At 37.5% G+C, this 15,887-nt stretch overlaps 1 protein-coding gene across 1 annotated transcript in view; it reads right to left on the bottom strand.

Annotated features, from left to right (window-relative positions):
* LOC109373905 (sodium channel protein type 2 subunit alpha-like) overlaps positions 1–15,887 on the bottom strand; it is a 167,227-nt gene that overhangs the window by 99,641 nt on the left and 51,699 nt on the right. The window contains exons 2-3 of the mRNA XM_019628148.1: positions 12,017–12,334; positions 11,056–11,174 (exon numbers count right to left, since the gene is read on the bottom strand). Of these exons, the coding sequence (XP_019483693.1) occupies positions 11,056–11,174; positions 12,017–12,283 (386 nt within the window). The 5' untranslated portion in view covers positions 12,284–12,334. The remainder of the gene's footprint in view (positions 1–11,055; positions 11,175–12,016; positions 12,335–15,887) is intronic.

The raw sequence follows: 15,887 nt of genomic DNA, 5'->3' as shown, positions 1-15,887 counted from the left end.
GTTCAGTGTGTATGTAAACCCTGACAAAACTTCAACAAGCGAATTCGAATGATTAATTAAATGCATTACATCACCATTCAAAGGGTCACCCTGGTAGAATCTTCAGTAAGATCCTTTCTTAGTGGAGTATATAATATACTGTAATTGCTCACAAAATTCTGAATAGTAAGAGAAAATGGCTGGTGTTACGTTGGCATTCCTTGGGCTTATAACTGTGGTCAAATTACTTATTAATTTCCCTGGCCTTGGTTCACTTCCCTATTAAAGTGAGAAAAACAAAAACAAACAAAAACAAAAATGATTTTACAGGATTTCTGTGAGGATGAAATTAGTTAAAATATGTTAAAGCTCCTATATTAATTGCCTGGTACAGAGTAGATGCTAAATAAATTGCTTTCCTAGGCCAGCTGAGTGGCGCATTGGTTAAGAGCTAGCTTGGGATGCCAGCTCTGAGCAGCAGGGCCCCGGTTCTGATCCCACATGAGGGCCAGTGACACTGCCCTCCACAGGTAAGATGCTGAACAACTGCTCAACCTGGAGCTGGGCTGCCGTGAGTCGCCAGCGACCACGTAGGCTGCAGCTGCTGCTGTAGTGGGTTGCCATAAGCTACTGTGAGTAGCCGGCAGCCAGTGTGAGCTGCCAAGAGCCCCGTGAGCGGCCATCCAGAGGCCAGTGACCAATCTGCCTCACCCGGGAAGTGCGCAATGATAATACCAACATGGGCCAGTGAAGCAACGTCCTCCACAACTAGACTGAAGAACAAAAGGACAGCAACTTGTCTGTTCCCCTTCCCCCGATTCCCCAGCGCTGTTCCCCTCCCCCAATTCCCCAATAAAATCTTAAACAAATAAATAAATAAATAGCTTTCCTAACTTCCTGAATCACAGAGGACACGACTTTGTGTCCTCTAACACAAACGTCTAGTTTGTTTCACTCTACCCCATTTTGCTTTTGTAGACATAGCCAATGCCCTTCACTTTTCTTTATATTGAAAAACAACAAATCTCTTTAAGAAAGTATCTGGTAGTTATTAATTCAATGGCTTTCTTTTATATTTAATAAAAAGCAGAAGGATTCAGTTACAATTACGCAAAACAACATTTATCAATGTAAATTTAGACACAATTATAAAAACCCCAGGAAATGAATAGATACTATTCATAACTCTTCTTACTATTTTTATTATAAATTTCCACATTACTTGCACATGACAAAATAGCAACACGATTTTAAGTGCAGTAAAATAGGACAGTGAGTAGCCAACGCTATGTTAAACTACAAAGGAAGTTTCTTTGTACCTACAACAGGCTTTAGTCGAAGCAGTAGCTAATTTTTCCTTTATACTAGCAGTGATATGAGGCACATGCTTAATTCTCAGCTTGTTCAAATGCATCCGCTTGAGCACAAAATGTGAATGCCACGTGAGGGCGCCACAACCCAGAGAACACAGAAAAAACACCATTTCAAAGAAGAAACATATTTCTCCTCTACTGGTAAAACCAAACAAACAAAAAATAAGATAAAATTAAAGATGATTTGCTATTAGCATATAAAAATAGAGAATTACCGACGTGATGTGTTATCTTGCTAGGTCCTACTGGGGAAAATAACTTCCTTGGCAGACTGGCTTCATTCTAAATACTTGGTTCCCAACCTCAACGGTCCTATATTTCTCCACTTAGCTCAATCTCCTCTCTGCAAAGACAATTTCAAATACCTTCTAACCTTTTTCTTCCTTCCCTTCCACTTCAAGCTGATGACCTTATTTCCTACTTCACCGAGAGTAGAGACAACATCAGTCTACCATATCTCTACTTTCCACCCCCGAATTACAAAGCTCTCTGAACTGGGACCTATCCTTTCCTCCTTCCTGTTTCAATGGGGTAAATACTTAATCCCTCCACACATGCTTTGGACACCTTCTACTTTTCTAGAATACTTCAGAAATCTCTTATCTCTTCCTTCTCTTGTCTTTAACATCTCCCACTCTATTGGCCTCTTCCTACCAACAAAAATTTTCATTAATCTCTCCTATCTTGCGGTGGTGGGGGGATTATACTTTCCTATAACCCACATTCCTCTTTAACTAATTACAGCCCTAACTCTTTCTTCCATTTCACAGCCAAATTTGAAAAAGATGTTTATCTTTTCCTCAAGTATCTATTATATCCTCAACCTACTACTTTTTCTTCCTGAAGTCAACAAACTCTCCATGTTTTGTCACTAAAAACAAAAGGATAATTTTGAGTTCTTATTTGACTTACTCTCTCAGTGGTATTTGACAAAGATGATTCTTCCCCCCTTGGTTTTGTTCTTTTCCCCTTGCTTCATGAGGTCCCAATCCCGTTTCTTCATGCCTCAGGGGCAACAACTTCTTTGTATCTTTTGAAATGTAATTGCTTTTTGAAAAGAAGCACGCAAGATGTATTTCAGCCATCTCCCCACTCTCTCTTTTTTTTTTTTTAAAGATTTTTATTGGGGAAGTGGTGGTATGGGAACAGAGCTGGGGAATTGGGGAAGGGGAACAGACAAGTTGCTGTCATTTTTGTTCTTCAGTCTAGTTGTGGAGGATGTTGCTTCACTGGCCCAAGTTGGCACCATCACTGCATTCTGCCCGGGCGAGGCAGATCAGTCGCTGACTTCTGGATGGCCGCTCACAGCGGCTGCTGGCCGCTCATGCTGGCTGCTGGACGCTCATGCTGGCTACACACGGTAGCCCATGGCAACCCATTGCCACAGGGGCTGCAGCCTACGCCGTTGCCGGCGACCCACAGCAGCCCAGCTCCAGGTTGAGCTGTTGTTCAGCATCTTAACTGTGGAGGGCAGTGTCATTAGCCCTCATATGTGGGATCCGAACCGGGGTCCTCTGGCATCCCGAGCCAGTTGTTAACCATCGCGCCAATCGGCCGGCCCCCCACTCTCTTGCTATATTCATCCTAGTAGAGTAGAGCTCATGAACAAACATAGCTTCAAGTACCATTTGTGTACCCATGATTTCATATATTTCTCTCCATGGTAGACCTCTCTTGTGAACTCTACACACCCAATTGTCTACATGAAATTTTCAAAATCATTGAAAACATTTTGAGTTCTGAACCTGAACTAAAAATCTTTTCATCCAACCTTTCTGCTAAGCACCCCCACCCCCGCCACCCCCCAAAATACCTTCTCCTTTGAGATCTCTGCACCTTATAAAATGTCTGATGATCTAGCCAGGTACCTAGGAGCAATCTTGGATTTCTCTCACCCCCTGAACCTACACATTCAACTTAGCACAGGATATTGTTAATTCTACCTTCTATCTCTGGATTCAGTCAACTATTGGGTAGTCGGGAAAGTCATGACACATTTTTGCATTGAAAACCATAGAAAAATATGTCATGACTTTCCCAACTACCCAATATTTTGTGTAACCACATTACTATATGGTCCAGGTGTCCATCAAGTCTAATCTACATTGTTGCAGTTTCCTCCAAACTGTTTTTTCTGAATCCATGTTTGATTCCTGTCAATCCATTCTGTACACTGTGCCAAAATAACCTTAGTAAATGTAATTCAGATCATGTCAATAGCATTCCACTATTGTTAGGATAATCACATGTCTTAACATAGTCTAGATTCTAGAAGGTCTGACCCCTGTCTACTTTCTCTAGTTCTGTACTATTCATTCCTCACTGTACTCTACCCTGTTCCATATTGTTGTATTGTTTTAGATCATCTAATGAAATATGCTCTTTCTCAAAGAAGGGTCTTTGCAAATGCCACTTCTTCTCCCCAGAAATGGTTTCTACTTTATCCTAGCCAACTTATACTTATTTAGTGCTCGCATTAGAAGTTATTTCTAGTAGAAAGTTATTCACAGTAACACCTGATCTGTTTAGATATACCAGTTATATGTTTCTGTATCACCTGATACTCTTCCTCCAATGACTAATTTTAATGTTGATCTTTTCTATGAGACTGTCAGCTTCATGAGGGCAGGGACCATGTCTGTACTGTTTACCACTATATCCTTGTCATTTCACACAGTGCCTAGTTACTATTGAATGAAATCAATTTTGCAACTCATTTATGACTAAATAAATATTTTTCCTTTTTAATTATTTTTTATGATAGTTATTGATATGAGATAAAAGTAGAGCATGACATTTTTCTTTACCTATATTGCATATATAAGTTCATATATATATATATATTTTTTTTTTGAAAAGGGAGGACATAAGATAACAATAAGGTGGAACTTAATAACCTCATAGATTTATGTCACATGATCTGAACCATGATTTTATGACCCTTAAAAATATTTACTCTTTATAATGGTAGAATTTAATTATATATAATGAAGTTTTATATATATATATATATATATATATATATATATATTTCAATATTAATAAACAAAAGAAATAATGATTATTGTCTAGTAAGTCATAATTTAAAAAGCATTATGCTTAAACAGGTGTTTTCCACATTGCATGACTATCATTTTAATAATAAAAAATACACAAGTTAAAGATCCTCAGGGTGTAAATGTCTAACTATTACATTGATTTGTACATCTGAAACTAATTTAAAAAAATTTTTAAAAAGATCCTCAGACCCTCAAAAAGTGAAGCAAATAAAACTACTTTGCTTTTAAAACAAAATAAAAAATAACTAGAGTCAGGTTTTTATGCTTTTGTATTAATAGGTATCTCTAAATAGTTTCAAAATGCATTAGCTTCTAAACATCACTGTGGATTTATTTTATGTCATATACTTTTAAAATTATTGGAATTTGGTGAGTGACTGAAATAATAGGGTTTCATATAATCATAACAAATCTACAAATATGAAAAAAAATAATGTGGGTATGGATTTTGTATTGGTGATACCATATACTGAAGAAGTATAGGAACTCCGCATCAAGGCAGATTTCAGGGGCCTAGAACCTGTAACAAAATGCATAAATCCTATATTATTTTTAAATACATAGCCCAAGACATCAACTAAAGTACCTTTTTCAAAAGAACAATGTATCCCATAATAATATTTCCTTAAGAGCCTTAGTATATAAAATAATATAGAGGCAGACTAATCTCACATAATATCCGAAAAAAAAGATTTTTCTTCAATGAATTTCTTAATAAATTATGTTAATCTTTTGATTGATAGTAACCTGTCAATTGAGAAATCTAAAGTATTTTCTGTGTGTATATGAGGAGAAATTTCTTCAAGTTTATACTGAAAATGGTTTATGTAGCCTTTGACATGGAACCTGGATAAAGTACTGGCATACCCACCTCTATATCCTCATAGGTAGGATGAAGCAGCACGCACCTTAAAGCAACGAACTGTTAATCAGATACATCTTTTACTAACCACGTGGGTTTCAGCAAGCTCTTTAATAGTTTGACGTTCTCTTTTCTTATACAAATGAAGATAACAGTACTAACACTTCTCTTAGAGGATAGTTATTTATATTACTATTAATTATTTGTTTATTGAATATAAAATACAGGGTATTTCTTTGTCATTCTTAAGGAAGGGAAAGGCACTGTTTATGCTTCTGTTCATGGAGTTTGTAATGACATGTAATATCCAGATTATATATATAAACTAGAGGTAGAAGAGTTTTATGTTAGAGGTGTTTTGAATATAGAGATGGAGAATACAAAGCAGAGTAAGATAGGTCTCTTTCTAGACATCAGTACATATTTCTGAGCCAGCAGAAATACTGCCTAAATGCCACACACACACATACACATACACACACAGTTAACACTTGAGTTTTCTTATCCTAGTACTAAAAATCTCCCAACAATGTGATAATATGTGATAACTTTTGATCACTGAAAGCAGGAGAAATGGAAATTATAAGTTGTTCCCCCTGCCTCCCTAACAGACCTACATACGTCTGTGTATGGAAAACCGTGATATTTTAAATTTCTATATAGATACCATATAATTTTGGGATGAGCTAACAAGCTCACTTCTTACATAATAAAACAGTATATTGGAGCCACTGAAAATAACCTTCAAAATGCACAGAGACAGAGATATTGGTAAAGCCCCCAGAGCATTACACCTGAGAGTTTAGAAATTGGGTTTCTTCGTTGGGTGGAAAAAGTAAAGAGCTGGTAATCAGAAGGCCTGGTCTAAAGTTTTAACTCTGCCACTATTACAAAATGTAGCCTTAGAAACTCAATCAACTCATCTGCAAAATGACAAGGTTGGGACTGACCACGTGTGTTTTGGTCACATACGGCTCTGAACTCTGGTGCTATATAAACATTTTGTTTGCAAAGTCGAGATGCAAGAGAGTAGTGATTTATGCAGAATTCTTTGTGGAACTCCTTAAGCAGTATGGGAGTTTTCCTTTGCTAAACGTGCAGCAGTTGCTGCTACAATTGTAGCCACTACTACCAACAATAGCTGTCATAGCTACCATTTGCCAAGTACCTACTAAATGCTAGTTGGTACTGGGGCCTTCTCATACATTTTATTATTATTGATGTACAAATTACGATTAAAATTGCATAGATGGAGAAACTGAGATTCAATACAGTTGGAGTGACTTGGCCCAATGTCATATGGCTAATAAATAAATGGCAGAGGTGGGTCTGAATCCAGGTTTTCTGATACCGAAAGCTGTTTTTCATTTTCCTCCCTGTGTGAATGATAGGCAGTTCTATTAGGTTGTCAGAAAAGTCATGATGTATTTTTTCTATGTTTTTCGTTGCAAAAATGGTTTGACTTTTCCGACCACCCAATAAATTAGTTGTGTGATTTGGCGTGTCTTTATCATGACTTTAAATACCATTCATATACTGACATCTCTCAAAGTTTTATCTCCAGCCCAACCCTTCCCTGAGCTCCAGACTTGCATTTCCATGTAACTCTTCCACTGAATGTCTAATAGCCATCTCAAAACTAACATGTCCAAATCCAAGCTCTGGGTTTTACCCACAATGTCGCTGTCTACCTGAGGTCATCCCAAGCTCAGTAAATAGCAACTACATTTTTCTTTCTTGACAAGACTAAACACTTAGAGGCATCCTGAGCTCTGCTCATTCTCTCATGCCCCACCTCCAATTGCTCAGTAAATCTGGTCAGCTCTCCTACAAAATACGTCTAAATGTGATGACATTTTGCCACTCTCACTGTTTCTGTCATAGCCCAAGCCGCCAGCATCCCTGGACTTCATTCATAATGGCAGTAGGCCCTCAATCTATCTTTTTGCTTCTGCACTTTACTCCCATGTAGCTTATTCTCCATGAAACAGCCAGAGTTATCTTTGTAAAATGTGAGTCAGGTCATGATTTTCTCCTCCTGAAAACATTTCAGCCCTCTCTCCCCATCTCATTCAGAGTAAATTTGGTGTCCTCACCAGGGCCTACAACTTCAGCCCTTGACCTCCACTCTCACTGACCTTATGTCCTCCACTCCCCGCCTTTCCTACTCCGCTGCACTTACAGTAGGTTCCCTGCTGGTTTTTGAACATACTAGTTTCACGTCTATCTTCATACTTTGCTCTTATATTTGCTATTCCCCTTCCATTTGCTTTCACCCTAAATTTCCATGTCTCATTTCCTCACTTCCTTTGGATCTTTGTTCAAATGGTATCTTTTCAGAGAGGACTTCTCTGACCACACGACCTAAAACAGTACCTCGCCCCTCTTCTCTTTTTATGCTGCTTTATTTTTCTTAATAGCACTTATCACTAGTTGACATATAGCTTATTTTTATTATCTTTCTCCTCCCAAACACTCACATACACACAGATGTAACTATATGAGAGCAGGGACTTCATTTTGTTTAATGTAGCATCCTGAAGCCTAGAAGAACGTCTACCACATAGTAGGCATTCAATAAATATTTGCAAATTAACAGATGAAAGAGTTAATAAATGCAAAATAAAAAAGTGTGCATATTAAGCTAAAATCATAAAAACTGACATGAAGCGTATTTAAAACTCTGGGACTTTTAGGAATAGGGATTATTTTTAACTTGTTTATTATCTAGAAAATAGAACCATATTTTATTTAACTATCAAAATAAGGCACTAGGCACAGCAAAAGAATTTTCAGTTTTCAAAATATACCCTGGCAAAAATAGTGCATGCATAAGCATAATTTCTTATTCTGCCAAAATCAAGAAACAAAGCTTATTTGAGATGCAACAGCTTCTAATGAATAGAATAGTTCTTTATGAAACAATTTAGGATTTTTGTTGGAAGTACTCAAAGAGGTATCAGTCTAGGTTTAAAATACACACTTCTATATCGGAAATGGACACATTCTGGCTAAGAAACGAATGATAATAAATGCACGATGACCTCTCAACTGTGCTCAAACCCCTGTAACTATCTCTAAGCATTTTGAACTTCCTGTGCTCAAAGTCAGAAAACCAGGATTTGAACCTAGGGTTTTCATTGTGAGAAATAAAAAACAGAACCATTGGGAAAATCTCTTGTAAACTATAGAGTATCATATACCTCAAAGTTTACTAGGATCGCTAATGAAGTGTGCCACTATCACCAAAAGACTGATGAATGTATCCATCTTAGACTATTAGCCCACCTGCCTTTTCTTTTGTCTCTAATCCTAGGTGAGTCATCTGAAATATAATATTTTAGTTCAATCAATTAAAGATTTTTAAAAATCTACTTTTTCTAGAAAAATTTCTAAAAGAAATTTGTGGCAATAAGCCATTTATAAGCCTCTAGGAGAGTCAACAGTTTGGCAAATCTTAATAGATCTACCTGACTGCTTAAACGTTTCAACTTGCATCACTGCAGGCCTCCTCACAACTTTGCCCCATGGAGGTTTTTTCCTTTTTTCTGGGAAGCAAGGTTAAACCCTCAAATTCAAGTTGTATCTTGATTCCTAGAGAGCTCCCATCATAAACTATGTCCTCATTTCCCAGGTTCTCTGATCAGAACTTCTAAAACTGCCCTCGCACTCTACCACAGGCAGTCTACCTTTTCTGAGGGTCTTAAATTAAAATTCATGGCCTCCCTTACTTCATAGTATTTTTTGGCATGGAGATGATAGCTTCATGATATTCTGAAAGCTCTCCATACAAAATCTTTAAAACAAAAAACTGCCTTTTTCTTTAATATTGGGCTTTTAAAATTCCACTTTATCATTCAGATTCAGGACAAAATAGATTTTTCTGACCTATCCAAACCTTCCCTTTTGTACTTGATTTGTGTCTGATTTGCTAACCTCTGATTCATTAGTCACTTTTTTATTAAATATATACCCTCCCAGTGTCTACTCTGAACAGGACATTGAACTAAGTCTGAGTTTTCACATAACTACATGTAAAAATAATGTTTACATAAGGGGTATATAATTATTTGTAAAATATAATAAATAATATATAGAAAAATTTATTCAGTGCCCAGATTATAAATATTTGAAACATAATATTAGACCATAATTTATAATTCAAGAGACCTAAATCTAAACTTCGACTTTATTATTCATTCCTAATACTAATTCAAAGTCATTGTTTTCTTCCTGTACAACTGGGTTCTCTTAAAACAAAGGTAAGGAAACAAATTGCTTTAGACAAGTCAGAAGAAATTATTAAACCTTAAACAATGAAACAAACATCAAATTAAAATATGTTGATGTCTAGCAGAACTTTGGGGGATAAGGAGGGGATGAACCAGAGGTTAGAAGGAGACTGAATCCCAGAATGCCATGTTTCTGAAGATATCATTTACCACAATGGTGGGCAAGTCAGAGAACATGATTTACAGTCCCTCCACACACAGCTGAACCGAGTTCCCTGGTGCCCAGCTTATCCCATCTCTTGAACTCCACACCTTATCTAACTCAAATGTTTTCTGGACCTGTTAAGAGCAGTGAGCTTTTGCCATGCAAGCCTTCAAGCCAGGCTCTGGACTGACCATGTTGCAGAATCCCAGGTAACACCTCTTGTAAAGAAGAAACAACATTAAAAGTTGTCCTCTTTGAGGCTTTGCTTAAATTTCATTTTCCCCTTCAGGAACTTTCCCTCTGATTCCCAGTGCACATCAGCCCTCATTCTAAGGCTGCTGTGTTCTTCCTGTAAATATCTCTGCCTGGCACAGCCCCAGTCTTCCAAACCTTCGCTTCGTTGGGCTTTCCAGGGCTGGCTGTCAGCCAGACCACTGTACCTTGCCTGGAATAAAAGCTATCATTCACAACTACTCTGTGTAACTTCTAGGAATAAATCAAATGACCATCTCCCACCAGGTGTCATCAATCCCATTTCTAGGGAGTAGCTACTTCAATAAGGAGAATGAAGAATAAAATAAGGATGTAAATAGATAGGTAGACATTAAGCCTTTAGAGGGAGAGAGAGAATTATAGCAGGACCTGTGACTTGACTAGAACACAGGAACAGTGACAATAAATAAATAAATAAATAAATAAATAAATAAATAACATAAATAACATAAATAACATAAATAACATAAAGGAAGGAAGGAAGAGAAAGTAGAAAATCAATAGGAATAGTAAATACTGTTGGGAAAAGAGTTTGGAGAAATACTTGAAAGGCTAGTGTAAACATAGTCACTGTTGTAAATATTTACTAATTCAAAGCTTTCAAATGCTGAAATAAGAAATAGAAAGTAAAATTCTGACTAGAAGGAAATAAAATTATGTAATTCAGATTATGTATATGTTTTCCAAATGTAGAAGCAATAAAGAAATTAACTTATAAAGTTTACTCATTACATAACATTGTAAAATGTGAGGAAGGAGGCTTGTAAAAGAGAACCTAGTAACAGGGTCAAAATTAATGAGGAAGCCTTGGATGTAGCAAGCAATTCAGAAGGAAGCAGAGGAGGGAAGAAGAAAGAAGTAGTGAGTCAGGGGGAGGAGAAATACAAGATGGGAAAAAGTGGTTCACTTACCTATGATTCTATTTTACAATATGTTAACTGTTGAGAAAGAGGTAAGAAAAAGAAACAGCACATAACATTGCCAACAAACGACATACAGTTTCAAAAAAATTCACAGCTCAATAATTCAAAGAGCAAAATCACAGTAAGTGACTATTTGAAAAAAAGGATATGAATGTACCAAAATCTTAATAGCTAATTTTCTAATAGGGTTGAAGGGAGTTAATATGTACAGGGCAGAGGTGGCACTGAATCGAGAGATGGCCTTCCCTTTATTCAATACTATAAACGTCTGAAAAAGAAAGAAAAATATATAAAACATAACTTAGAATATACATCAAGGACATTTTAGGAGAAAGGTGAGATCGTTATTTAGAAAGATAGCCCTAGAAAAAATGTAGTAACATACTAATTGCCAACATATGAGATGATGATGGGTGCTTTTTTCTTTCTGAGCACTATACATTTTCCTAAATTTTGTGACATGAGGATTTAAAGCAGAAAATAAAGAAAATTTGTAGTCAATGCCACAGAAATTCTTAGCATCTTTATCAAGTTTTGATATCAGTATTCTTACACTATTTATCATTCGTGAAAAGCATAAAAATGAGGCTTCAATAACATCTTCAGTTAGAAAATGTGAAAATTTTTTCAGAAAAACTTCAGGGTTTTCCAAATGTGCTTTTAGATCAAGTTCTTTTGAGCAATTTCAAGTCACCTGTTATTATTTCTGTGGTATGAAGGCAAAACCTGTTGAACATCAAAATGCCTTATATAGAGCTGAAGATGGTAAAGAGGCATTCAGATACTACTTTTGGAAATATAAAATACACATATGAAAAGTTTTCCCCTTGTTTTCATGTTTTGTTTCACCACACTGTAAGGTGATAGACTTTTGCCTTTCCCCAATGCCTCCTCTTCAGTTCTCTGCCTGTCCTGGGAATGTAGGTTCAGACGAGTGCTTTCAAACCACTTATAATATAATGGGGCCATTACACGGTCAGGCCCACCCAGCATCCTAATGCTACTTGAGACAGAGAGAAGGAGGCACAGCATTCTCTACCAGGAATCCCTGGGAACAGCCTGGCACCAATTAGGAAACGGAAAGGAAAGGCCACTTGACTAAGAACTCACTTTCTTATTGATATAGTACGGGTCCAGGTCCTCCAGGGGCTGTGACACCATCTCTGGAGGGATGTCTCCATAAATAAATGGAAGGGATTTTCCTGCTTCCAAGTCACTATTTGGCTTTGGGCCGTTTTCATCATCCTCATCCTTGCGCTCTTGTTTGGGTCTCTTAGCTTTCTCTTCTGCAATGCGTTGTTCAATAGCAGCAAGGGATTCCCTTGTGAAGAAGCGGAAGCTGTCAGGTCCTGGAGGTACCAGCACTGACTGTGCCATCTTTTCATCCTGCTCCTTTAATCACTGTTTAGCTCCTTGCATAAGAAAGTGCTATGGAAACAAGAGAAAGAAAGAAAAAATAGAAAGGAATGCCATTAGGAAATAAAGTGACTGTGGCAATTACATGACATTTAGATAAAATATATAAGCCAAGCTGTCTGTAATACTATTTTACTAAGGAAGCTGTATTTAGCACCCAGGAATTCCCATGCATGCATTTGTTTGCCTGCATGGAGATCTATCTTTCATATTCAGTAGATGTCTATGAGGTAATCTCATCTCCCACTCCCAAAATGTTTGAAGTGGAAATATCCAATTCAGAGCCAGGAAATGGAGGATACTGGTTTGTGCTTGCTGTTTCATTTGTGTGAATATTTTGGCAGCCATCTTTTTCAACATCCTCTCTGAAAAAAATATCAGAATTCCAGGACAAGAGGTGAATAATCACCCAGAATTGTAGAACCTGGGCTGTGCAAGGGTCTTGCGTGTATCTCTCCATTTTTTTCTCGGTTCCCTTTGGCCTACTTTTCCACCCTTAAGAGCTTATTCAAAATCAACGCACCTGGTAAAAGCTCTGGAAATCCTGACATGCCAGGCTTTGGAAACATAGGTGGATACTGCTTGAAAACAAGGGAGCAGGAAGGCGCAGGGGATGCCCAGTTGCTTTTGGAACTGTTTGGAAGCTGCACAGGAAGAGACCCAGCTCCTGCCAAACTGGGCAGGAAGTCACCCACGTCAGAGGTCTGGAGCTCGGACCCCCTGGTTTAGCAACCTGCTGCTAACTTGTGTAATTGCTTCTTAAATTCCCAAATTTGCAGTTACTTAGGAAATGCTGTAGAGATAGCCCATTTTCTCAAATAGTGCCCATTTCATAAAATCCACAGCACAGCTTGAAAAAAATAATAAGTTGAACATAGTTTATCTTTTAAGCAAATTCCTATTATATTGTCCTTTGTGAGCACATAAGTGAAGTTTTGCTGTATTCTAATCATATTTTACTGGACTAACATATATAACTCAACAGAGCACACACCAGTCATTCCAACTGTTATCTCTGACTCAGTGGCAGGAGTGTCTATGCTTTTTGAAATAACACAACCAAAATCTTGAATCCGAAATGCCATCTGTATACAATCACTTATCTATTTTTCCTTCTTTTAAAATGTCAACCCATTTTAACCCCCACCTTACAGAAATGAGAACTGCCATTTAATTATATGAAGTGCATTTTCTAAGAGTAAAATTCATTATTATCCAGATCATTCCTGAAGCATATGCCAGATCAAACAGGGAAATCTAAAATAACATAAGCTACTATACCATCCATCTCCACCTTTTTTTTTGAAGTAGTCTAGGTAGGACCTCTCGGCCACCAGCTAGCAGACAGCCTTCAGTATCACAGTGCCCCCCAAAACATCCCTCATTTTCCTCACCCAGTCCCAGGGACCATTATGCCCGGCGACAGGCATGGCAGTCCCCTCCTTGCACACTCCAGGTAGGAAACTGCCATGCCTGAATGTTCGAAGAGAAGAGACATGCTAAAACATGCAGCCAGCAGTTTCAAAATGAAAGTGGTCCTCTGCAGATTCCCCCAAGTATTCTACTGTAAAGGTAGAGAAGCATCACAGAGAATAAGCATAATAAGAATATTAAAACATTACCCCTGCAGGATCTTTTACACCAAGAGTTTGGGATTGATATGCTGGCACCAAGAAGACTGCAGCTAAAATTCCATCACGCTTTTTTTCTTTTTTTTCATTTTTTCTTTTCTTTTCTTTCTTTCTTTTTTTTTTTTTTTTCTTTTTTCTTTTTTTTTAAATTCTCCTTCAAAGACCACACCTAACTTCCTGTGAAAGGATTCTGGTAACTGAAGTAAGAACGGGCATTTCCTGTGTGGGGACTACAAAATGGCATTCCTGTAACTACCACTAGAGGGCGGGTAACTGTGGAGACGAACCCCTCACAGTGTAACACTGTACGTTTGAAGCCGCCCAAAGCTTTCAGTAATGGAGCTCTGATCTTCTACAGGCTCTTCTTAGAATGCAGCATTAAGACTGCTTTCAATTATTAATTTTGTTAACCAATAATGCTCCCGTTCAAGCTTTTTATTTGCTAAGCCAGAAGTCATTCAATCAATACAAATAATTCAAATTAAAAGTAAAAAGCAAGTAAATAATGAAGGGGTAAAAATAAAAACTCATAAAACAGCAATTATATGCAATTTAGCCTCAGTCCCAGAGTATCTCAAATCCAATAAAGTGCTTTGCTAATTCAACAAAGAGATGGCCCTTGTGCTATACAAGTTAACGTTCTCTAGAAATAAAATTAACCTGATGAGACACTAATTTTATTTTATATCTGATTTGAGTGACTGAAAAGCAACCAGAAGAAAACTGAATCCTAAATGCTAGTCTTTTCACTAACATGGCTAAGATTTGAGGGTTTACTATGTGCCATTCACTGACTGGGCTAAAATGTGTGCATGTGTTATATATCACTTCATCCTCTCCACAATCCTTTCAGGTAAACACTTTTATGGTCCTTATTTGAAAACTGAAGAAAGGAAGTGCACTGAGGTTAGGAAAAAGTCACCTAAGATCATACAGGCAAGATTCAAACTCAAAGTCTGACACCAAAAATCTGTAAACTTTATTCCGTCTTGAAAAGAAACACCTGCTCATGCAAATAAGGCCTAAAATAAAGATTAAATAAAAATTAAACAGTGGCACCAATTATAATCAGAAACAGTCATAATTATTAAATTGGTATATTTTGCATATTTTGTAGCTTCACCATTTTCGTTAAAAGATGTATTTATTATAAGTGGGCAAGGAGAAGATAGAACCAAAAAGAATTTTTTAGTCATTATAGCAAGTCTCTTTTGAGTATAAGAGATAAAAGAATGACTCAAACTGGCTTAAAGGAAAAAAGGAAGGAAGGAAGGAAGGAAGAATGGAAGGAAGGAAGGAAGGAAGGAAGGAAGGAAGGAAGGAAGGAAGGAAGGAAGGAAGGGGGGGAGTTCATTGGTTCACCATTTGTTGTCTACAGTAGCTTTAGGCTTGGGATGATTTGGAAGCTCCACTGATGTCACCAGCACCTAGCTATGCTGTATCCTTTGGCTCTGACTTCCACGGTGATAGCTTTCCTACAGATTTGCTTCTTACTGTAGTAAGATGCTGTAGCAGCTCCAGCCTCCCAACTTCCCAGATTTAAATCCAATAGGAACAAAAACCCAGTAAAATTCTCTTTGTATCTCACTGACTCCGATGCGTCACATGCCCATCCCTAAAGTAATCATTCTGTCCAGGGTAATGCCCTGCTTTGGGCTTCGATTGGCCTCCCCTAAGCCAAATGGCCCACCCTTGAAACTAGGAGGAAACCCCACTTGAAGCTTATGAACAGTCAGGATTTTGGTAGTGGTACAGAAACATTCCTCAAAAGCAGAGCTGAGGTGCTATTATTAGAATGGGGGTGTGTGTGGGGGGGTGTTGCTGGTCAACAAAAACAAACAAGTATGCATTCTAGCCTCAATATTTAGAGAGTATCATTATGAACATCAGCATATACGTGTGTATATATATATATATATATATATATATATATA

The sequence above is a fragment of the Hipposideros armiger genome, unplaced genomic scaffold (genome assembly GCF_001890085.2).
Source record: "Hipposideros armiger isolate ML-2016 unplaced genomic scaffold, ASM189008v1 scaffold_751, whole genome shotgun sequence".
Taxonomy (NCBI): domain Eukaryota; kingdom Metazoa; phylum Chordata; class Mammalia; order Chiroptera; family Hipposideridae; genus Hipposideros; species Hipposideros armiger.
This window is presented reverse-complemented; position numbering and strand designations above follow the sequence as displayed.